Source organism: Lactuca saligna, chromosome 1, assembly GCF_052625555.1.
Source record: "Lactuca saligna cultivar CGN05327 chromosome 1, ASM5262555v1, whole genome shotgun sequence".
NCBI classification, from domain to species: domain Eukaryota; kingdom Viridiplantae; phylum Streptophyta; class Magnoliopsida; order Asterales; family Asteraceae; genus Lactuca; species Lactuca saligna.
Genome location: NC_136417.1, coordinates 17,348,683 through 17,374,016, shown reverse-complemented (window position 1 = coordinate 17,374,016; position 25,334 = coordinate 17,348,683). Strand labels below are relative to the sequence as shown.

Below are 25,334 nucleotides of genomic sequence, written 5' to 3'. Positions count from 1 at the left end.
GCGGAATCCGCTCCGCGAGCTACATCCATCTGAAGATTTTTCAAAGATTCCTTGACATGTTGAATGGCACCTGAAAACCCTTGCTAACCCAAAAAATAGCATAGATTACAATTTTTTCCCATTTTTGTATATATTTTTACAGCTTTCCTGTTTTAAATTATTTTTTTGTACAACCTTTTACATCCCTTTTTTTTAACAAATTTTGCCATTTTTTCATCTTTTTTATGTTTTTTAAAACTGGATATTTTTTATAAAAAAAAAATTACATAACCTTTTATATTTTGTTGTGCGTTAATGTGAACACGATTCACATGGATGCATCTAATGGGATTTGTGCGCAAGAGATAGCGATAACAAACATAGATTTCAAACTACAATACATCATATGCTTAGTTGGTATGTTATTCACTAAAAAGAACATGGATTTTTTATATTTTAAGATTCCCAAGCAGCTTTTTATTAAAACATTTTGGTAGTAATATTCGACAGTGTTACACATTTTTAGATTGAAAACACAAGATTACCCGGTGTATGAGGGTGACACCAGATGCAAAAGGTTTATCAAAACTCAAAATGCAGGGCATGTAAAGCATCCACTCAAGGAACGTATATGGCGAGTCTTGATGAGTGAGATAGCTTTGTGTGAAGATCTAGCAACTTTATAAGACTGGTTAGATAACATCGATTCTCTCATTTCTTGAGCCTTTTTCTGAGCTGTTCTTAATTTGTTCATAATCCTATCCATGGATGATGATCTCTTCTTTTCCAATTTCATCTGAACCATATAACCTCAATTCAGAACCAATTCCACTTATATCTATATATATTAAACCAATATGCACAATAAATTTGAAAATGGAACCTCTAGTTTTCGTATTGCTGCTTCTGCTTTTGCCTTGTGTAGATTCTCCCATGCAGTAATTTTGGCTTCCTCCCTCTTAACCCTGGTCAATGAATTCCATTAATTGTTAGGGTTTCTTAAAAATCTGCAAATTTTTTGTACATGTCAAACACAGTGACATACTTTGAGAGGCTTTTTGTCATCTCTGATGCTTCCCAATCTGCTGACCTGGCATCCAGAATGTCTGACCACTTACCTGGAATTCGAGTTTTACTTTTCTTAGACCATCGAGTCAAAGTGACTTTACCATCTACCTGTACATCTCTGATATCTGCTTTGGAAGAGCGAACATGGTGTGAATCTTCTACAGATAGGATAGAATTTGAGATGGAGCTAGAGTTTCTCTTAGATGAATAGGTACTACTTTCAGGGCTCATTTGTGTTGCCATATCTCTCCTTGAGATATCATGAGAAGCATCCATTAAACCACTAGTTTTATCATCTGTATATGGAGATTAACATTTTATCACACACAATAAAGAAAATAGGAAACAGGGAAATGGAGACCATATGTACTGATTTACCTTGAGTAATCTGCAACAATGACTGATTTGACACGTCAGAACAACCATGTACACTGACTGACCTTTCAAGCCCATCTTGGTATTGAATTGAGGAATTGTTGTTGGTATTTACTCTGTTTGGAAGTGGTGAATCGTTGACAAAACTCCTGGAATTTTCTCTTTCAAAACTAGAAATTGCAGGTGAATACATGGAGTAGCAGGTTGACCCTGGAGGTCCAAGTGGTCCACTCTTTGACTTTGGTCGCCTTTGTGGCTGTTGAACAGAAGGCTTTAAAGCGATGGGACTTATTATCCACCTCTCTGCGTCTTCCCATTTTGAAGGAAGTGTCCTTCCATTGTTGTATGGCATCAATGAGAAGCTTGAGTGTATCCGGTTACCTCTTGTATGTGAAGCCACGCGTTCTGAGCTCCAACCATTCTGGAAACCAGTTCTTGCAGGATAATTAGGTGTTCCTGGGCTTGGAAACATGCCATTTCTGTTGGCTGAAATAGAGGTTTTCATCGTCTCTCCTAATCTTGGTGAAGAGCTACTGGTATTCATCGTCTGATTGTTCAGATCCAAAGATGCAGGTCTTCTTCTGTCTGGCTTCCTTTGTAGAATTTCAGTTTTTGACTTCCGGTTTTGGCATTCTAATCAAAGAGTGTGATGTTAATTTCTACAGTGTTATGGCTTAGACTGATTAACTGTTATTGTTGATAATTGCAGATGAAAATCAAAATCCAACTGGTACCTTTTGTAGTGTGAGAGAAGGAGCTTCTTGCTGAATATAGAGACTGGTTTTCTCCATCAGTTTCTGCATCGATGTATTCTTTTATAGCTGCGTATAATTGGAAAAGAAAAGTGACCTATAAGTTTTGAATTTGTTTACAGCGAAAAGCTTTTTAGCCTCGATTTTTCTTTTTATTATTAAGGAATTAGGAAGGTTATATCATATGCATACCTTGTGCTTTTTCCACCCTTTTTCCTATCAGGTAGGGACCTCCATTGTCATGTACTTTGGAATTCTTGTTTGGATCTGGATCTGAACTCCTCGCTGAGGAAGAACCACGGAAGCCTCCTGGCTGTATGCAAAATTAAATTACGTTTTAAACCAAACAGCTTGGAGAAGACGAATTCGTAATTAAATCATGCCTAGGTTTTGCTGATAGCAAATCATTTTCATAAGATACTAAAATTCTTCACTGAACGTCAATCAAATCAAACCAATTCTCGCATGCGCATTTGGATTAAAATACATAAAACTGATAAAGTGCAACTACATAGAAACTTCCAGAGAATTACGAGTTCATAAGATGATACATAAGGAACTTACCAGAGACATATCGGAGACGAACGATTCGTGATCAAGGACATCGGAGGTAGATGAACAACGCTCAATGCTAGCATAAGCGGAAGCCAAAGAAGAGAAGAGACTGAGACTCGACTCGACGGAGTGTATCACAGAGTCAGGACTAACACCTCTACCACCTCTACCGCCACCGCCACCGCCACCGCCGCCGTCGTAGTTTGATCGTAACTGTCTATTATGTTGATCAAGAAACGCGAACTCCGGCATTGTCGAATATCAATTAGTCGTTGCTTCAGTTCTCAATTGTGGTTAATCAGTCTACGAGTATTAAATTATATGTGACTCAGAGAATCTCAATCTCCTATGTGAGATGAGACAGAGATTTATGTCTGTATCATTGAGTTTTTGGATTGCATTATCAAAGAGAGTGATAGTGAAAGAGAAATGGTGACACGAAGATCGGTGGAGAGAGGAACGAGACAATTACGCCCATGGTGATGCTGGTGTTTAAACTAAACAGATTGACAGACAATATCTGATAATTTTTATTTTTATATTGCGTACTTTATATTTTCCAGTTGGGGACCCTTTCTAGTTTGACCCGGAGTTTGACTATAAAGTTTTGATAATAAGAACATTTTGACTGTTTTACTTTTACCACCTATATTTTTAGTATTTGTTGTTATATTTATGTGCCAAATAATTTAAGGACAAATTATAAAAACTTTGTTGATGTGTGTGCCCCTTCTCTGTTAACTTTTTTTTGTTGAGAAAATGATATTTCACAAACATTTAGCTTTAGTTACTATACTTTAACGATGGCCTTTGAAAGCTTTGGCTTCTCCACTTTAATGAACGTTTTGGAAAATACTTTCATAGCAATATAGCATAGAGACCCCCCATCACCCCATAGCTTTAAATACAAGTTTTAATGCACTTGGTACATCAATAAATTAAAGTTTTAAATGTTAGTTAAAAGCAAAACTTTAAAAATTAGAAATATTCTGAGTCGTTGCTAAAATATGAATCATGAGTGATCGAGTGATATATATTTCAGAAAAACTGTGAAAATGGTTTTTGCCGTTTGTATTTTTCTTTGACTTCATTTTTCTTTATTAAAGTCCAAAAATTTTCAACATAATTTGGTTGTGGAATTGATCTCTAAAATATTGTTTGGTGAATGGACAGTACAAGGTTTTCTTACTAGCTTTTGGCATGAATGGAATATTAGATTATTAGTACGTGTTTGATACGGAACTTTTGGAAGCATTTGAATGTATCATAATTTTTCAACAAGTTTTTTAATATATGCCAAGCTGAAATTGATAGTAAGTCGGAATTACCTAGTTGGTAGGGGTAGCACGTGGTACCCCTCATTTAATCAATAGATTTTTTTTAATACATATATGCAATTACTAAAACAATAGAGTTGATTCGTACACAATATTTTTTATCTATACACAACAATTTGTGTTTTAAAATATTGTATTGTACAATTCTAAAAATCATGAATTGTTGTGTACTGAAAAATTTTGTTGTGTACAAATCATTTCTTAAAATAAAGGTCGGTATCAACTTGCTTGATTGTGTATTACATTCAATATATATATATATATATATATATATATATATATATATATATATATATATATATATATATATATATATATATATATATATCTTTACTATCTTATAAAAGAAATCTAACTATTTCTAAAAATAGATTGATTATAATAATAATATTTTTTTAAGACGTCCAAATGATGAAGCTGATAGTACAAGTAATCATTAATAAAATAATATTAAATTTTAACCATATTTTGAATTCAAATATTTATCATCAAATCTCCTTATATTTCTCAACAATTTGATATGGTTTCCTCAAATCTCGGATTTATTCAAATTTTGAACCCTTTTAGATATCCTTAAATTTAGCATGTTGATTCAAATATCCCTCCAATCGCATATACCTCTTTGCTCCCTTCTCTACTATAAAGTCCACCGTCCAGGAACAAAAAATGACTTCATTTCCCAAATAACACCATAGTTTGATTATTTTGTCTTCGACGTGTACTTTCTTTTGTAACATAACATTTTTTTAGAGGAAACATATCACTAAAAGAATTTACACGCCCCGCCGCTTTGCGCGGGTGCACTGCTAGTGTGTGTGTGTGTATATATATATATATAAAAAATGAAGCCAATTGGTGACTTAGCCCATTAAATACAAATAATTTTTTTTTACATTTTTATGAGTTACAATTGACGTAGTTTCTTCTTTTCGTGATTTACCCCATCTTCAAGACTACTTTTTTGGCAATTATGATTCTTCTCCAATTTGGCACTTGCTTACCTACGGACTCCTCACCAAAAAAGTATTATTTAATTTTTCATATTAAATGCTTTGTTTTAGTTTATTTATGTTTTTAGTTTAATTTGGTTGTTTAAATTAGAAACCTAATTAGCCAATTCGTTTTTCCATTGTTATGTTGTCGGAGATATTAAGTTTAAATCTTCAATTGTAAATTTTAAATCTTTAACTTTGTCTGTCGTAACCGTAACCGTTGAAAGATGTTTTTCCGCAATGAAGCTCTTGAATTCCGACTTGCATAATAAAATAAGTGATGATTTTATGAATGATGCTTTAATATGCAGTATAGAAAAAAATTACTTATTGATGCTAAAATCAAATGAGTAATTGAGCACTTTAAAAAAAAATGAGTAAATGAATAGGTCAATTTTGAAATGTAAGACTTTTGCAGTACTTTGTTATTTCTAAAGAAATTGTAATTTTAGAATAAATCATCTTATTATATTTTATTGGTATTTTTTTGTGCTACATTTGTAAAAGTTTCTGGTTCCACCACTGATTGGTATGATGGTTTGTTCTAAATGGTAATACTCTTTTATGGTGAAGTATTGTAATTTCGTGACTTTAGAATTGTGAATGTTGGATGAAGATATAGGATTTGCTCTATTTTCGTTCATATATTTTCTCCTTATTTCTTGATAAATCAATTATCTCTTTCCTTGTTTAGTTGATTGTTAGGCTTATTTATTTTCCTCTCTATCTGTTTGTAATCATCACAAAAAAGAAATCAATCTATAGCAATAAGTCATTCTTGAGTTCTATTAACCATCGATTTCTAGATGGTATCAGAGCTTTTTTAAAATCAATCGATTCCAGCATAATGATTGAAAGTGAGGGTAACAAAGGTGGGTCCAGCGCAAGCACGGTCGACTTCTCGTCGCCATATTACCTACATCCTTCAAATTCCCCTAAGCAACCTGCTGTCAATGAGGTTCTTATAGATGGAAACTACAACAATTGGGTGCGAGAGATGACCAATTTTCACTTCGCCAAAAACAAAACAGATTTTGTTGATGGAACCTTGAAGAAACCATAGATTTCATCTTCTAAATACAAACCATGGATGAGGTATGATGCGATGATAAAGGGCTCGCTTACCACAGCCATGAAGAAAGGGATACGTGACAGCGTAAAATATGTTAACACATCATCAAAGATTTAGCCAGATCTGAAGGAAAGATTTGGGAAGGAAAGTGCACCAAGGGCTTATGAATTGAAGCAGAAGATCGTCAATACACGTCAAGAGGGCAGGAACGTTTCGACCTACTACACCCTTCTCAGGTCATTATCGGATGAGTCCTATTCAAATTTTCTTTTCCATGTTGTTTATGTAACAAATGTACGTGTGAACTAGGCAAGAAAATTACTGATCACCTTAAGAAACAACAACTATATGAGTTTCTTATGGGTCTAGACAATGACTTCAATGTTATCAGGACTCATATCTTAGCAACAAAACATGTTCCTACCGTAGGGATTGCCTACCCCGTGGTAGCAAAAGACGAGAGTAAAAGGGCCATATTGCTCGAGAACCGAACTGTACCAGAACATATTGCATTCAAAGCATTCCAGAGACGTGATAACAACTTTAGACCTTCGAAAGAAAATTACATGACTAAACAAGAAAAAGAAAACAAGCAAGATGACTAATGCACTTTTTTGTGGGAGGAACAGTCACAAACGAGAAGGGTGTTTCAAGCTAGTTGGTTATCCCGATTGGTGGCCTGGGAAGAAAGACGACAACACAAAGTCGAAAGTAACATGTGTTGACACTCGAACAAGCTCCATACATGGGCTAAATGAGGAACAATAGCAAGACTTTGTGAAGTATTTTTTCGAGTTTGAGCAATAATGTTGAGCTGAAATCTTAGGCCAACATGACAGGTAATGGGGACGATGTGTGGGTTGTTGACACGGGTTGCATCGAGTACATAATTCACAAACCCAACATTCTTGAAAATAAGAAGGGAATCCCAAATGAGGATCCTGCCGTTATACCAAATGGGGATGCAATCTCTGTTGAGAGAAAATGAGATTTTTTGCTACCAAGGGAGCAAATTTAAAAGGGGTCCTTTATATTCTTAATTTTAAGCATAACCTTCTATCTGTTAGTAAACTATGTAAGGATCTCCAATGTGTTATAACCTTTTCCTCCACTTTTTTTTTCATGCAGGGGCTTCGAACGAGGAGCTTGATTGGATCGGGTAAGTGTCAAGGGGGTTGTATCTCATGGACATGTTCAAGATTAGGACATGCTTCAAGGGATAAACCCTCAAACATCATTTTTTGTTTAAAATAATTCTAGTAAACTTAGTAATGTCTTTTGTGATTCGTTTGCTAAGGCCAAACATGTTCGTAATCCATTTCCAAATAGTTTTATTAAAACAAATGGTTGTTTTGAACTCATTCATTGTGACATTTGGGGATGTTATCAGGTTCCTTCATACACACGTGTAATTTTTTTCTCACCATCGTTGATGATTATAGTAGATAGGTAAGGATCTTCCTAATAAAACACAAAAGCGATGCAAGTCAATGCTTAATGAATTTTCATGAGCTTATTGAGGTTTAATTTGGGAAACATATCAAGAGGGTTAGATGTAACAATGGAGGGGAGTTTACATCCAACTCCATGATTGCTTTTTATGAGAAAAATGGAATCTTGTTAGAGACCACTTGCCCTTACACCCCACAACAAAATGGGGTTGTAGTAAGAAAACACAAACACCTGCTCGAGATATCACGTGCTTTACGCTTCGAGGCAAATATTCCAAAATTTTGAAGAGAATGTATTTTAACTGTTGCGTATATAATAAATCGTCTTCCATCAAAAGGTGATTAAAAACAAGACTCCTTAGAAACTTGTTTGGAATGAAGAACCCGAATATGAACGTTTAAGAGTTTTTGGGTGCTAAGCTTATTTCAAAAATACCAACACAAAGGGGGATAAGTTTGAAGAAAAAGGGAAACCCAAGATAACAAAATGTATCTAGGGGCTATTTAGCAAGATCAAAAATTTTAAGATTTAAAATTTATGAGGGTTTGAATTTTTAACATGTTTGGTTGGAACCTCTGAATTGTTATAAAGATGACCATTTTAACCTTATATATTTTTTTTTTTATGAATTCAATGTTTCTTTTGATGAAATAGTTGAACCAACTTCTTGATTATATATATATATATATATATATATATATATATATATATATATATAAACACCATACAAAATCTAAATTAAACAAATCCAAATCAGATGTAAATATTTTCAAATCCACAAAATCATAATAAAATCCTACAGATTTAATATGAAGCATATGAAAATAATTTATTCGCATTCTGTCCATTCAAATTAATCATATATTCATTACCTTGTGAACCCATTCCATGTCTAGTTTCTGAAACGTCTTTATTTAGGTAAATCGGTGCTCTAAATGTAGAGATATGATCAAAACATTGAAGAATGGTTAAGTCTCCCAACAACATTTTTTATTTATAACTTTAGCAATTTCACCCCTCATGCTTGTTAGCTTCTTTTTGCTCTTCTTTTTGCAAGTTCTACCCATTTGTAGTACTATATAATGACCTGCACATAATGTTCAATAATTCATCAAAGTAGTTTCATTCTTGGACAATCACACATCAAGTCTACATATTTAATACAATTTATTATGTTCCTAAAATAAACTTATTAAACATCCCCCAACTTTATTCCAAACTTGTCCCAGTATTGGAATGAAATGATTAGTGTAGTCTTAATCTCTAATCCTAAGAAAAACTTAATGATATCATGAACTCCATACATTTCATCAAACATTAAATATAACCAACATTCTAAAGTGTAACATCCGGATTTTACCAGGTATCTTGTAAATCTAATTTTTGTCATATTGTGAGAGGGACTCGGCGAGTTGGAGCTCAGACTCGCCGAGTAGAGACGCGGAATTGAACATTGGTGCGCGCCTGGACTCGGCGAGTCCAGGATATGGACTCGGCGAGTCCAGGATATGGACTCGGCGAGTCTGCGCTGTGTAATGAAACCCTAAATCTCCAGGTTTGAGGCCTATTTAAAGGGCCTTATGGCCGTCATTTGTGCCCACCCAACCCTCAGTGAGTGACCCTTGTGTTCTTGAGCTATTTGTGAAGAGAAAGGATCCATTCTTGATCTTGTGTGTGTTATCTAGCAAGAAGAAGGAGACCCTAGGCAAGAGGAAGCAAAGGAGGTTGCTATTTCGTGGATTTGGAGCTTAGATCATCACTCTAGAGGTATTATCTCGGACCATTTTCTGTTTAGTGAAGCATGATGCAATTTAGGGCTTGTGGTGGTCATTTATGGGATGATTTGATGCCCATTGGTTCCCTCTTTGAGTTGAGGCCGTGGATCTGGATCCATAGAGGTCCAGAGAGCCTCACTCATCAAGCTTTATGAGTGACAATAGAGTCTTTGGCCTTGTGTTGTGGTATTTGAGTCATAAACATCATATATGGTCATATAAAGGTTGTATGTGCATCAAGATTGTAACTTTACGTGCTAAATGAGCTTGGAGGGACTGGATCTATGGATTAATGAACTGGATCTGACCTTTAGAGCAAGATTGAGTCAGTGCATGGCATGGACTCGCCGAGTCCGAAGAACAGACTCGGCGAGTAGCATGAATGTTGCCCGACCACTCTGTGAGTGGCCTCGCCGAGTTAGGAAAGGTGGACTCAGTGAGTCAAGGGGGAGTCAGAATGGACAGGTGGACTGAGTCTAACTGGACTCGCCGAGTTGTTCTTGAGACTCGGTGAGTTGAGTTGTGGTGGCCCCACAACTCGTGCCAGGTGGAACTCGTCGAGTTGAGGGAATGCTCGACGTGTCAAGGGAGGATTCCAGGGAAATTGGTGTACACGCCCAGACTCGCCGAGTCGCCTGGGTACTCGCCGAGTCCGGTCAAAGTTGACTGTTGACCGTTGACCAGCGTTGACCTAGATTGTCTTATTATAGTGTGATCAACCCTAGTGGGGAAAGTGTTAATTAGAGGTGTATTGTGCTATAGGGGGACGACAGCTCGACGGGTCGAGTGATTAGCGATTTCAGGTTTACGATTTACCGAGACACGCGAGGTGAGTCTTCTCACTATACTTTACCTTGAGTAGGTAACCAGAGTTATGTGATAGAGTGTTTGTATGCTATGTATGTTATGTGTTGTACTGCATTACTTCTATGTGTTTGATGCTGTGCATGTTTACAGAGTTAGAACCGGAAGGTTCACAGAGTTAGAACCTGAGGGTTCACAGAGTTTGGGTGCACGGACCCACAGAGTTATAGCCTCGAGTGGCTAATATGTGTTATATGTAGTATTTTGGGGAACTCACTAAGCCTTGTGCTTACAGTGTTGATGTTATTGTTTCAGGTACTAGCGACGACCGCGGGAAGGCGCCGGCTTGATCCGTACACACACACATTCGGAGCTTGATATCATGATCTTGGGATTTTGTATTGTCTTGTTTGGATAATTAAAATGGTTGTTTAATGAATATCAATGGAATTATGTTTTATAAAAATTAAAAAAATTGTTTTGAAAATTTACGGTGTTACAAATTGGTATCAGAGCCTTGGTTTGAGGGATTCGGGTACACCTTCGGGGGTATTTGAACTCAAACTGAGGAATTGAAGAGATATTTCAAAATAAAACCAAAGTTTTCTAAGAGTAAAAGATTTTCCAGGAAGAAACGTGTGTACGATCAGCCAGCGCCCGAACGGTGAATTCCCAAAATACCTTATATTATGTGATAATTATTATTAATGTGATGTATTTGCATGCTAGAGTAGGCTAGGTATTGCTAATAGGACTAGAGTGGCCTATTTTGTGATGCCTTAGCCTAGGGAAGGGTGAGCTGCTATGAGATGCTAAGAGTAATTAGGTAGCAGCTAGGACTTTGTGTGAGACCTGTTTTAGAGTGATTTAAGTATAATAGAGTACTTGGGGATTGGGATCCGAAGAGGAAGATTTGGGGTGTGTACTGAGACGGTGCGGACAGTAGTATTGGGCCCGTACTACTGAAAGCACCGGTGCGGTACACAGTCCAAATAAGAATCTTGGGATACCAAGAATCAAGGAGGGGTGGATTGTCGAATGTAAGAGTGTTCGAGTAAATTCTAATTATCGCATGTTGTATTTCAGAGGTTGATCATGGTGAGGACACGTCGCATGCCGGAGGATGCCGGAACTAGCGATGAGGAGATTCGACAGATCATTCATGAGGAGGTGGTTGCGGTCATCAGAGCTGAGTTACCAGAGATGTTCGGGTCCATTAAGACCACGTTGATTGAGACATTTGACGAGCGCTATGCCGCTCTTTCTGAGGCTGCGGTTGCAGCGGCTACCGCAGCGATTGCTGCGGCAAGACCCCAGGGAGGTGATGCGACATTGTTTAGGGAGTTCAGCAACACCAAGCCACCAGAGTTTGATGGTACGCAGGATCCGGTGGCAGCTATGAGGTGGATATCTTATATGGAGGGATGCTTCTTCACTTGCTCGTCCCCTGAGCATTTGAAGGTTCGGTTCGCGCTGAACCAGCTTCGCTTGGGAGCGAAGGACTGGTGGAAGTTTGTGACGGCACACTTCACACCGACTGAGCTTTCGGTAGTGACCTGGGAGAGGTTCACTACCATGTTCCGAGATGAGTACGTTCCTCAGGTGGAGAGGGAACGTCTGACACAGGAGTTTCTGACCCTCAAGCAGGGTACCGAGTCAGTCACAGCTATTACGAGGATGTTTCATGAGAGGGCGATGTTCTGCCCTGAGCACGTGTCCACCGAGCAGGCACGTATGAGCCGTTACCTGAGCATTCTGAGACGGGATATTCGGGAGTTCGCTGCGAACTCCTCGTATCGGACATTTGCCGAGCTTCAGGCAAATGCTCGGAAGAGGGAGATTGAGCTTGAGACTCAGGCCAGGGAGGAGGCGGAGTCTCTGGGGAGGGATCGGCGGCCGGCACAGTCCCAGCCGGCAGCCAAGCGGGCCAAGCCCGCTGATCCCCGACCCGGGAGCCAGAAGGGCCGCACTTGTGGAAAGTGCGGCAAGGGTCACGATGGAGTCTGTCGAGCGGAGTCTTGCTACAAATGTGGCAAGGAGGGGCATATGGCCAAGGACTGCCCCAAGGGGTTTACAGTGTGCTTCCACTGTAACCAGACCGGACACCGGAAGGCAGAGTGTCCGCTGCTGCGCGGAGCATCTCAGGGGTCTGCTCCCGCCGCCATCAGAGCTACTTCTACAGAGAGTCGGCCCGTGAAGGCCGAGGCACCGAGGGCTCGGGGGAGAGCCTTTCAGCTGACTGCGGAAGAGGTCCGCGCTGCACCCGACGTTGTGGCTGGTACGCTTTCTTTTACTATTTATTTATGGTGTCGAGATATTATGCTTATATTATGCTATGCATAGGTACCTTCCTTGTGAATTCTGTACCTGCTTTAGTGTTATTTGACTCGGGTGCGAGTCGATCTTTTGTATCATTGGCATTTAGTCAGCATATCAGTGTTAGTCGTGGGGCACTGAGTCGGCCCCTGCGGGTTTCCATAGCCGCCGACAGAGTGATTCGTGCCACGGAGGTCCTCCGGGGATGTGTATTGGAGATTTTTGGGGTTGAGTTCTCGATCGACCTGATTCCTATTGCGATGGGTGATGTCTGTGTTATAGTGGGCATGGACTGGTTGAGCCGATTCGGCGCGGTTATCGATTGCGAGCGTCAGCTGGTGACTATACGAGATCCTAGTGGGGGAGTTCTTTCGGTTTACGGCGTGGGTACACGCTCTGGATCAGCCTTTTGTTCGGCTGCTAGGGCGAGGCAGTGTTTACAGCAGGGCTGTAAGGGTTTTGTGGCGTATGTGATGGATACGCGAGTGATCTCCGAGAGACCGAGTTCGGTGGATGAAGTTTCGGTGGTGCGCGAGTTTCCAGATGTCTTTCCTGAAGAATTACCAGGTGTGCCTCCCGTGAGGCAAGTGGAGTTTGGTATCGATTTGGTTCCGGGAGCCGCGCCTATCGCTAAGGTGCCGTATCGCCTTGCGCCTCCAGAAATGCAAGAGTTATCCTCGCAACTTCAGGAGTTGCTGGGGAAGGGGTTTATTCGGCTGAGTAGCTCGCCGTGGGGAGCACCCATCCTGTTTGTGAAGAAGAAAGATGGCTCGCATCGCATGTGTATTGATTATCGGGAACTGAATAAGTTGACGGTCAAGAACCGTTACCCGTTGCCGAGGATCGACGATTTATTCGATCAGTTACAGGGAGCATCTTGGTTCTCCAAGATTGATTTGAGGTCGGGCTATCATCAGGTGAGAGTACGGGATGAGGACGTCCAGAAGACAGCATTCAGGACGCGTTATGGGCATTATGAGTTTGTGGTGATGCCTTTTGGGCTCACCAATGCCCCGGCTGTATTCATGGACCTCATGAACAGGGTATGTCAGCCGATGTTGGATCGGTCGGTAATTGTGTTCATTGATGATATTCTGGTATATTCGAGATCTAGAGAGCAGCACGAGGAGCATTTGAGGGAGATTCTTGGAGTTTTGAGATCGGAGAAACTTTATGCAAAGTTTTCCAAGTGCGATTTTTGGTTGCGGGAGGTCCAGTTTCTGGGACATCTCGTTAACCAGAAGGGGATATTGGTCGATCCGGCCAAGGTTGACGCAGTGATGAGGTGGGAGGTGCCAAGGTCACCTTCTGAGATCCGGAGTTTCCTTGGGTTGGCAGGGTATTATCGGAGGTTTATTAAGGATTTCTCCAAGATTGCGGTTCCACTCACCAGATTGACCCGGAAGGGTGTTACATTTCTATGGGGTCCCGAGCAGCAGACCTCCTTTGAGACGCTTCGCCAGAGGTTGTGTGAAGCTCCGGTATTAGCTCTTTCGGAAGGGATGGAGGGTTTTGTGGTATTCTGTGATGCATCGATTTTAGGACTGGGAGCGGTACTGATGCAGAAGGGACATGTGATAGCATATGCATCGAGGCAGTTGAAGCCTCACGAGACGAGGTACCCCACACATGATCTGGAGTTGGGGGCAGTGGTGTTCGCCCTCAAGATTTGGCGGCACTACTTGTATGGGGTTCGATGTACGATTTACACGGACCATAAGAGCTTGAAGTACCTGATGGATCAGCCTAACCTAAACATGCGGCAAAGAAGGTGGTTAGATGTGGTCAAGGATTATGATTGCGAAATTTTGTACCACCCGGGCAAGGCTAATGTGGTAGCCGACGCATGAGTCGCAGGGTGGAGAGTGCTCCACTGCGAAATGTATGTTTGCGACTGACTGTGATAGCTCCAGTTCTGGACGCCATTCATGGGGCACAGGCCGAGGCTGTGCGTCCGGAGATGCAGAAGAGAGAGCGGGTCGTTGGGTTGGTTTCGGAGTTCGTATCGGATAGTCGAGGCCTTATGACTTATCAGGGCCGGATCTGGGTACCGTTTGTAGGCGGTACACGTACTACATTGATGGAGGAGTCTCATAGATCGAAATTTTCGATCCATCCCGGGGCTACAAAGATGTATTTGGACCTAAGGAAGGAGTATTGGTGGCCTTGTATGAAGAGGGATGTCGCATGGTTTGTCGAGAGGTGTTTGACCTGTCGAAGGGTAAAGGCCGAACACCAGAGACCGCATGGCAAGTTGCAGCCATTGGAGGTTCCCGAATGGAAGTGGGAACATATCACTATGGATTTCATCACCAAATTGCCGAGGACTGCCAGAGGAGTCGATGCAATTTGGGTGATTGTGGATAGGTTGACGAAGAGCGCTCACTTCCTTGCCATCAGTGAGAGTTCTTCGGCGGAGAAGTTGGCGGAGATTTATGTGAGGGAGGTTGTATCTCGGCATGGGGTGCCGATCTCGATCGTTTCAGACCGTGATGTGCGTTTCACCTCCCACTTCTGGAAGAAATTTCATGAGGAGTTGGGTACTAAGCTGCATTTTAGTACCGCATACCACCCCCAGACCGACGGCCAGAGTGAGCGGACGATTCAGAAACTTGAGGACATGCTTCGGGCATGTGTATTGGACTTTGGGGGTAGTTGGGATACGTATTTGCCTTTGGCGGAGTTTTCCTACAATAACAGCCATCATTCGAGCATCGATATGCCGCCCTTTGAGCTGTTGTATGGTAGGAGGTGTCGGACTCCCATATGTTGGGGAGAGGTTGGGCAAAGGGTAATGGGCAATACGGAGATCGTGAATCAGACGACAGAGCAGATACAGCTGGTCAGACAGAGGTTATTGACCGCTCAGAGCCGACAAAAGAGTTACGCGGATAGACGCCGGTCCGAGCTGGAATTTCAGGTCGGCGACTTTGTTCTCCTGAAGGTCTCTCCTTGGAAAGGAGTGATCCGGTTCAGGAAGAGGGGCAAATTGGGGCCCCGGTTTATAGGTCCGTTTCATGTGATCGAAAGGGTAGGACGGGTAGCCTATCGGCTGGAGTTACCAGCAGAGTTGGGGCAGATTCACAACACTTTTCATGTATCGCAGTTGAGGAAATGTATAGCCGACGAGTCGGAAGTGGTTCCATTAGAGGATATTCAGGTAGATGCAAGCCTGAATTATGCTGAGAGACTAGTGGCTATTAGGGATCGGAAGATCAAGATTTTGAGGAACAAGGAGGTACCTCTGGTATTGGTACAGTGGCAACATCGGAAGGGATCAGAAATGACCTGGGAGCCGGAGGGTATGATGCGGGAGCAGCATCCGGAGCTATTTTAGAGCGAGACTTCGAGGGCGAAGTCTAGTTCTAGTGGGGGAGAGTTGTAACATCTGGATTTTACCAGGTATCTTGTAAATCTAATTTTTGTCATATTGTGAGAGGGACTCGGCGAGTTGGAGCTCAGACTCGCCGAGTAAAGACGCGGAATTGAACATTGGTGCGCGCCTGGACTCGGCGAGTCCAGGATATGGACTCGGCGAGTCTGCGCTGTGTAATGAAACCCTAAATCTCCGGGTTTGAGGCCTATTTAAAGGGCCTTATGCCCGTCATTTGTGCCCACCCAACCCTCAGTGAGTGACCCTTGTGTTCTTGAGCTATTTGTGAAGAGAAAGGAGCCATTCTTGATCTTGTGTGTGTTATCTAGCAAGAAGAAGGAGACCCTAGGCAAGAGGAAGCAAAGGAGGTTGCTATTTCGTGGATTTGGAGCTTAGATCATCACTCTAGAGGTATTATCTCGGACCATTTTCTGTTTAGTGAAGCATGATGCAATTTAGGGCTTGTGGTGGTAATTTATGGGATGATTTGATGCCCATTGGTTCCCTCTTTGAGTTGAGGCCGTGGATCTGGATCCATAGAGGTCCAGAGAGCCTCACTTATCAAGCTTTATGAGTGACAATAGAGTCTTTGGCCTTGTGTTGCAGTATTTGAGTCATAAACATCATAGATGGTCATATAAAGGTTGTATGTGCATCAAGATTGTAACTTTACGTGCTAAATGAGCTTGGAGGGACTGGATCTATGGATTAATGAACTGGATCTGACCTTTAGAGCAAGATTGAGTCAGTGCATGGCATGGACTCGCCGAGTCCGAAGAACAGACTCGGCGAGTAGCATGAATGTTGCCCGACCACTCTGTGAGTGGCCTCGCCGAGTTGGGAAAGGTGGACTCAGTGAGTCAAGGGGGAGTCAGAATGGACAGGTGGACTGAGTCTAACTGGACTCGCCGAGTTGTTCTTGAGACTCGGTGAGTTGAGTTGTGGTGGCCCCACAACTCGTGCCAGGTGGAACTTGTCGAGTTGAGGGAATGCTCGACGTGTCAAGGGAGGATTCCAGGGAAATTGGTGTACACGCCCAGACTCGCCGAGTCGCCTGGGTACTCGCCGAGTCCGGTCAAAGTTGACCGTTGACCGTTGACCAGCGTTGACCTAGATTGTCTTGTTATAGTGTGGTCAACCCTAGTGGGGAAAGTGTTAATTAGAGGTGTATTGTGCTATAGGGGGACGACAGCTCGACAGGTCGAGTGATTAGCGATTTCAGGTTTACGATTTACCGAGACACGCGAGGTGAGTCTTCTCACTATACTTTACCTTGAGTAGGTAACCAGAGTTATGTGATAGAGTGTTTGTATGCTATGTATGTTATGTGTTGTACTGCATTACATCTATGTGTTTGATGCTGTGCATGTTTACAGAGTTAGAACCGGAAGGTTCACAGAGTTAGAACCTGAGGGTTCAAAGAGTTTGGGTGCACGGACCCACAGAGTTATAGCCTCGAGTGGCTAATATGTGTTATATGTAGTATTTTGGGGAACTCACTAAGCCTTGTGCTTACAGTGTTGATGTTATTGTTTCAGGTACTAGCGACGACCGCGGGAAGGCGTCGACTTGATCCGTACACAGACACATTCGGAGCTTGATATCATGATCTTGGGATTTTGTATTGTCTTGTTTGGATAATTAAAATGGTTGTTTAATGAATATCAATGGAATTATGTTTTATAAAAATTAAAAAATTGTTTTGAAAATTTACGGTGTTACATAAAGAAGCAAGATATATCGATTTTGTGTATAAATAGTGATGGGTTTTCTAGGTTACAATCAAATATATCTGCACAATGGAATTTATGCAGACACTTATGGGCACAAGCAACCTAGAACACTATGGCATTTTCTCATGTTATAGAAACATACTTTATGAAACAACTTTTAATATATGTATATCAAAAATCAGACACAATATTTACGTCGTTCGGTAAAGGTGACCTAACTCCATGGGTAGGAGGGGAGTATTCTTTATATCAAAGTTCTTAAACATAAGGGAGTATTTTTCTTAACAAAAAGGATCGATGCTCCCCACGGCAAACTACTTGGGCAAATAAACTTTTTTCCTAACAGATCCTGAAGCTAAGAGGATAACTCATGTATCTCGGGTGGCGCAAGATGATATGGTGCATTGGAAAATGAAGCCACACCAAGGATCTGGTTGATCTAAAACTCCACCTGCCGCTTGGGAGGAACACCCGACAACTCCTCAGGAAAAAACATCAGGAAAATCACGCACATTAGGAACATCATAGATGGAAATTGATCTTTTCTCGTCAACCCGAGTATCCACCATATATGCCATTTAGCCCATGCACCTATGTTGTAAACACTGCCTCACCCTGGCAATAGAATAGAAAGTCGATCTTATCCTAATACCCTCATCGTAAATAGTAAGCACTTTCCCACTAGGATCTCGAATCGTCACCCATTTGCGCTCACAGTCAATCAGATCCCTAAACCTGCTCAACCCATCCATATCCATAATAACATAGACATCTCTCATCATAATAGGAATAAGGTCTATCGGATACCCAACACCAAAGATCTCCAATACACAACCCTGATAGATATCAGTAACAGAGACCGTATGCTTATCAACTATAGAAATCCTCAATGGCCTACTTAGGGCCTCGCGTGCAATGCTAAAATAATGACAACAGGATGATGACACAAAATATCGACTTGTATCCGATTCAAACAACAATAGAGAGATAGTACATAATTCAAAAGGAAAGTATTAACCACGACGTCCGGTGTCGATCGAGCCTCCTCTGTTGTCAATTGGAATACTCTCCCCAAGCCCTCGGAGCCTCAGCCTTCCCCTATCGGCCACAATAATATGTTGAGTAGTAGGATTAGGAGCCTCATCCTTGATGCAAGCTGAGGACACTCAAACCTCATATGACCATTAAAAAGGTGATTGTTACAATGAAGGCACCGTGTAGATTTGCATGGTTATTCACACCCACTTTGTGATCCTCGGCATCCCAGTCACAAACGAGAGGGGCATATCGAGATTTAAACATGCCATTGAAAAGTTCAATGAATCTCATCGAAACCTAGGAATTCTCAATGCGTTTAAAACTTAAAGGTAATGTCTTCATGGTGGAGAATTAGTGAATCGTCATTCACTTACCTTCAAATTGTTTGCATGTTGGATTACGGCATCCCTTTTCTAATATGTAAATAATGTTGTTGGATCCTATCCCTAATTTTTCTTATTGGGTGATAATTAGGGATTCAAATTCTAATCAATCTTTAGGCTTTCTATTTGTAGATGTCGAACGCGAACAACGTTGCTGCTAGTTCATTCACATTGATGAGCCTTTGCCAAAAGGTGACTTTCGATGGAACGAACTTTAGCGAATGGATAAGATACATTCGCACGATTGCTCGCTACGAGGACAAGGAGTATGTCCTCGACGAAAAGCTCGAGAAGATCAATCCAGAAATCGCTACTCCGACTGAAATGACCGCTTTTGAAACTCATGAGCGTGATGGAACGAAGGTTCACTGCATCATGATAGCCACAATGAACCCCGAATTCCAAAAGTCCTATGAGGACATGTATCTGTACGAAATGCATCAAGACTTATTGGAGAGATACCATCAAAACGCGAGGCAGGAACGTTACGAGATCTTCACTAACACGATCTCTGCTAAAATGGAAAATGGAGAATCTATAACCGTGCACTTGCAAAAGATGCAAAGGTATGTCGATCGTCTTCGCAAGCTGAATGTCGACTTTGGGGAAGACTTAGCTATCGACATGGTCCTTCACTCTTTGCCTCCATGTTACAACCAATTTAGGATGACCTACCACATGAACACGGAAGAGGTCACCCTAAGCAAACTCCAAGGTCTCCTAAGGGTTGCTGAGAGCAACCTCAAGGATAAGTCTGTTGCACCAACTCCCAATCCACCCGCTGCTCCTGTTTTGGCTATTGGGCAGGGAAGGGGCAAGAAGAGGAAGGCTCCGTCTAAGAGCCACCGCAAGGGAAAGTCCCGAGATGGTTCCTCTTCTAGTGGGACCAAAGTTGATCCTGCTAAGCCCAACCCTAACCCAAAGGAGGCAAAGTGCGACCATTGCCACAAAATAGGGCATTGGAAGAGAAGCTGCCCAGAATACCTGCAAGCCGTAAGAGAAGGAAATATCAAGTCATCTTTTGCAGGTATTTACACAATTAAATCTAATGATTCATCTCATGTTATATATTGGGTCCTCGATACCGGGTGTGGTTACCACATTTGTTTTGAATTGCAAGGACTAAGAAGAAATAGGGATGTGGAGCGTGGAAGAATAAATCTAATCATGGGGAACAGAAGATCGTCGCTTGTGACCAAGATTGGAGTGTATTCTTTAGTGCTTAGTAATGGATTATGTTTAGATTTGAATAATTGTTGCTACTCGCCAGAAATGGCAAGAAACATTATTTCGTTTCATGGTTTGTTTAGACAAGGATTTAGATTTTCTTTTAATAATGAGAATGGTTCAATTTATGCTTATCTAAATGGTGTCTTATATTTTGAAGCAATGCTATGTAATGGAATTTATGAAACTGTTATGATTGTAGATAACCTAGGAAATGATGTTTTATACATGGATTCTTCCAATAGTATGGATAGAGCATCCTTGTGGCATTGTCGTCTTGGACATGTCAACAAGAAACACATACCCCAACTCCAAAAGGATGGAATGTTGGAGTCATTCGACTTTAGGGAAGATGACACATGCGAATCTTGTTTACTTGGAAAGATGACCAAGTCACCCTTCACTAGCACGTGTGAAAGGGGTGAGGGTTTATTGGACCTCATACATACCGATGTATGTGGACCCTTTAGATCAACCACAAAGGATGGGAACCGCTTCTATGTGACTTTTACCGATGACTATAGTAGATATGGGTATATTTACTTAATCAAGCAAAAGTCAGAAACGTTTGAAAAGTTCAAAGAGTTCAAAAATGAAGTGGAGAATCAATTGGGCAGGAAAATCAAGATGCTTCGATACGATCGAGGAGGAGAGTACCTAAGTCTTGAATTCCACGACTATCTCAAAGAATGCGGAATAGTTTTGCAATTGACGCCACCTAGGACACCGCAGTTGAATGGTGTGGCAGAAAGGCGTAATCGAAACTTGTTAGACATGGTTCGTTCTATGATGAGTCGTGCTTCACTGTCTATCTTATTTTGGGGGTATGTCTTAGAGACTGCCGCCCATATCCTTAACCGAGTCCCTACGAAGAAGGTTGCTAAAACACCTCATGAGATGTGGACAGGGAAAGCTCCCTCGTTAGCACATATCAAGGTTTGGGGTTGCGAGGCTTTCGTAAGACGAGATACCCACGACAAGCTCGAACCTCGTAGTGAGTGATGTATTTTCATCGGCTACCCGCAGAAATCCTTTGGATATCTCTTTTATAGACCGAGTGACAATGTTGTCTTCGTTGCAAGGAGAGGGGTTTTCCGAGAGCGAGAACTCATAAGCCAAGGAGACAGTGGGAGGCAAATCGAGCTTGAATAGATTCAAGAATCGATTGATGAAGGAACCTCTACCGCTGGCGCTCAACCCGAGGAGGAAACTCCGGTTGAACCTATTGACCAGTCCTTACCTCTTAGACGTTCCGAAAGAGTTAGAGTTCAACCCCAGTTTTATGGTTTTCATATTACTACCGAAGGGGACACGTATATTAGTGATGGTACACTAATAAATATAGATGAACCTAATAGCTTTAAGGAATCCATGGCAGGCCAGAAGTCTGCAAAATGGAAAGAGGCAATGGACAACGAGATCCAATCCATGTATGACCACCAAGTTTAGAATTTGGTTGATAATGTGCCCGGACGTAAGACCATTGGGTGCAAATGGATCTTCAAGAAGAAGACCGACGTGGATGGAAATGTACACACATATAAGGCACGATTGGTTGTGAAGGGCTTTACTCAAACTCCCAAAGTTGACTATGATGAGACCTTCTCACCAGTTGCGAAGATAAAGTCTATTAGAGTGATGCTAGCTATTGCCGCATTTCATGATTATGAGATTTGGCAAATGGATGTCAAGACCGTTGTCCTTAACGGGAAGTTGGCTGAGGATGTTTACATGGCTCAGCCAGAGGGTTTTGTTGATCCGAAGCATCCAAATAGAGTGTGTAACCTTGAGAAGTCCATTTATGGACTTAAGCAAGCATCTCGCAGATGGAATCTTTGCTTCGATGAAAAAGTCAAAGAGTTTGGATTTGTACGAAGCGAAGATGAACCATGTATATATGTCAAAGCCAGTGGGAGTATAGTCAGCTTTCTCGTTTTGTATGTCGATGACATACTGCTCATAGGAAACGACATCCCGACTCTGCAGGAGGTTAAGTCCTGGCTCGGGAAGTGCTTCGCTATGAAGGACCTCGGAGAGGCTTCCTATATTTTGGGAATAAGGATGGTGAGAGAAAGAAGTAAGATACTAATAGGACTTAGTCAGAACACTTACTTAGATAAAGTACTAAAACGTTTTAGTATGGAAAATTCGAAGAAGGGAGAATTACCGATACAAAGTAATGCCAAGTTGAGTAAGACTCAAAGTCCGAGTACCGAAGCCGAGATAGCAGAGATGAGCCGAGTACTTTACGCTTCCAGAATTGGCTCAATCATGTATGCTATGACTTGTACTCACCCTGATGTAGCCTTTTCTTTGAGCATGGTTAGTAGATATCAAGGGAACCCTGGAAGAGCCCATTGGATTGCGGTCAAGAATATCCTTAAGTACCTTCGGAGGACCAAGGAATGGTTTTTAGTCCTCGGGGGGGAGTAATGACTTGAAGGTGCGAGGGTATAGTGATGCCAGCTTTCAAACCGACATGGGGAACTTTCGTTCGCAGTCAGGCTGGGTGTTTACCCTTAATGGAGGAGCAGTAACTTGGAAAAGTTCCAAGCAGGAAACCGTAGCTGATTCAACGTGCGAATCAGAGTACATTGCAGCGAGCGAAGCGTCGAAGGAGGCAATATGGTTGAAGAACTTCATTAATGATCTTGGAGTTGTGTCTGTCATAAAGGAGCCTATGGAAATTTTCTGTGATAATGAAGGAGCGGTTGCCTTGACCAAGGAACCAAGGGATCATGGTAGATCTCGTCATATCGACAGAAAATATCATTTCATTAGACATCGAGTAGAAGAAGGACACCTCGTGGTGAGGAGGATATCATCAGAAGATAACCCAGCAGATCCGCTTATGAAGGGACTGAGTAGGGTTAAGCATTTGCAGTATGCTAGGAGTATTGGGCTGAGAGATGATATTAGATTAGATTAGATAATTTTAGAAACTTGTAATAGACAAATGTAATTTAACATTTGATGAATGAATAAAGGAGTATTATTTATAAGTAAAGTTACTGTCTTATGTTAAATGTTTAACTATTGTTTCACTTCGCATGTTTTGACTTCCAGAATATTAGAGTTTATTTAGAATAATCGAATTATTCAAACAATCCACAATCGTTCATATGTTGGAAGTAGGTATGAATGAAGATTGTCATGAATTAGTGTGTAGATTGTCTAAATGGTATTAGACATAGCAAAAGTTTGTTGCAACGTTCATGAGTGCTTATGAACTAGTTTTTGAGCATTGGAACAAACCCGCGCTTGCTGGAATCACCTTATGGAATTTGACGAAAAGGTTGATCGCAAGACGATAATATCATATGGTCTTAAAACCTAGATATATGGTTTGTTATTTGTTAATTGGTTGTACATTGATAATGCGAAACCGCATCAGTAAATTGATGTTATAAAACACATTGTTGTGTATAATTGATTAATGAATAAGTAAATGCATATAAGTCGAAGTTTATCTATTACTTTTGTCCTAAGAGGGTAAAAGCAATATCTCGGCCGCTCGATGATTTGATTTGAATTATGTGTCGGGCCCGGTCAGAACCAAATTGATGTGTTCGATTAAGTTCTATGTCGAATAAATCTGAGATCGAGAAACCAACTGCTGGACAATTGGTTCCATAGAATTGTCTGCATGATATCTAAATAGAGGACTGTACGATCCCTTATCTAAATGATAGGATTGATAACATCAGAGTTTGACAGCGTATTTGAGAGCTACGATTGCTAATCAGATTATGCTTGTATATATATTTACTAGACTTATCCAAGTTGGAGACTGTTGGAATAGTGTCTAAGGCTGCAACTATATTTGGGAAGTATTTGACCCGGTTGTGCATGGTCCTTTTGGGTTGCCTTCACCATAGCAACTTGACACGATGATTTATAATGAGAGAAGAAATATTATTAATATATTATGAGAATAATATAAGGAGTAATAATATTGTTATTTGATTAATATATAAGTCATAAATTAATTAGGAATTAATTTGGTGACTTAAAGAGACGAATTGAATAAAGGGGTATAAACTATCAATTGTATGATAGTTGTATTTTGAGCAGTGATTCCTTAGGGATAAGGGGTGGATGGATTTAGGGTTTGGAAGAGCCTAGAATTCGTACAAGGCTTATCAATACGGATATTGGATTGCTTAGGGCATAAGTTATCCAATTAGGGTTTAAGGGTGAACCCCTGGGAGGCTCACTAGTATAAATACACCCACAGGGTTTAGGAAATCGGAACCCTTGGTATTGGAGAAACCCTGGCCGACTTTTCTCACCCTCCTCTCTTTCTCAAATCATCCTCTTGCTAAGTTGGTGTTTGTAAGCCATTAGAGGAGTGATATTTGTGACTCTAAGCTCCAAGGACAAGAAGACTCAAGCAAGTAATTCAAGGTAATCTTTCAGATCTGATTTCTTATATTATTATACTAGATATATCAATCAAAGTATTGCATACATTGCATGTTCAGTTAGAGAAACCTAGATCCAAGCATTAGGGTTCGTATATATACATAGGAATGTTCTTATGGCTCAAACCCATCAATCATATGGAATCAGACAAGAGCTGCGCAGTAGGGCCAAATCTAGCACTCTTAGATTATCCAACCCTAACCACATGTGATGTGACGTATTCACCTAATGGCTAACTCCCATCACTCAGAGTCCCACAAAGCACAAAGCAAGCAGCATTCGGATAAAGGAAACATACTTAGGCAAAACAATTCTCATAACAAGAAACTGCACTAGCATACAATGCTAAGCTCATGCTATCAGGCATAACCTACACAGGCTATCCTACTACTGTCTACTCAATACTAGCATGCAATTCTTATCAGCTGAAACACATAAAACAGGAACATAAGGCATCATCCTAGATCCTTAGTCTTATTCTAGCATGCTGTTCTACTGAAGCTGAAACTGAAACTGAAACTGATAATGATGATCATAACATAACTTGTATGGGTAAATTGGGAGTACTTACTTGAGCTCGGCCGGTCGCGCACATCACACACTTTTGTTCTTTCTTAAACTCTTTTCTCGTTGTTCGAAATCATTTTCTAAAAAAAATTTCTTTAAATCCCTAGATTT

The 25,334-nt window shown here is 41.0% G+C and overlaps 1 protein-coding gene across 1 annotated transcript; it reads right to left on the bottom strand.

Moving 5' to 3' along the window:
• Positions 1-401: 401 nt before the first annotated feature.
• On the bottom strand, positions 402-3,239 carry LOC145025449 (uncharacterized). The gene is made up of 7 exons (XM_078976779.1): positions 2,739-3,239; positions 2,367-2,487; positions 2,157-2,243; positions 1,426-2,055; positions 1,025-1,343; positions 863-944; positions 402-775 (listed from the first exon to the last, which is right to left on the bottom strand). The coding sequence occupies exons 1-7, from the start codon at positions 2,979-2,981 to the stop codon at positions 569-571; spliced, it is 1,689 nt and encodes a 562-aa protein (XP_078832905.1). The 5' UTR covers positions 2,982-3,239; the 3' UTR covers positions 402-568.
• Positions 3,240-25,334: the final 22,095 nt, after the last annotated feature.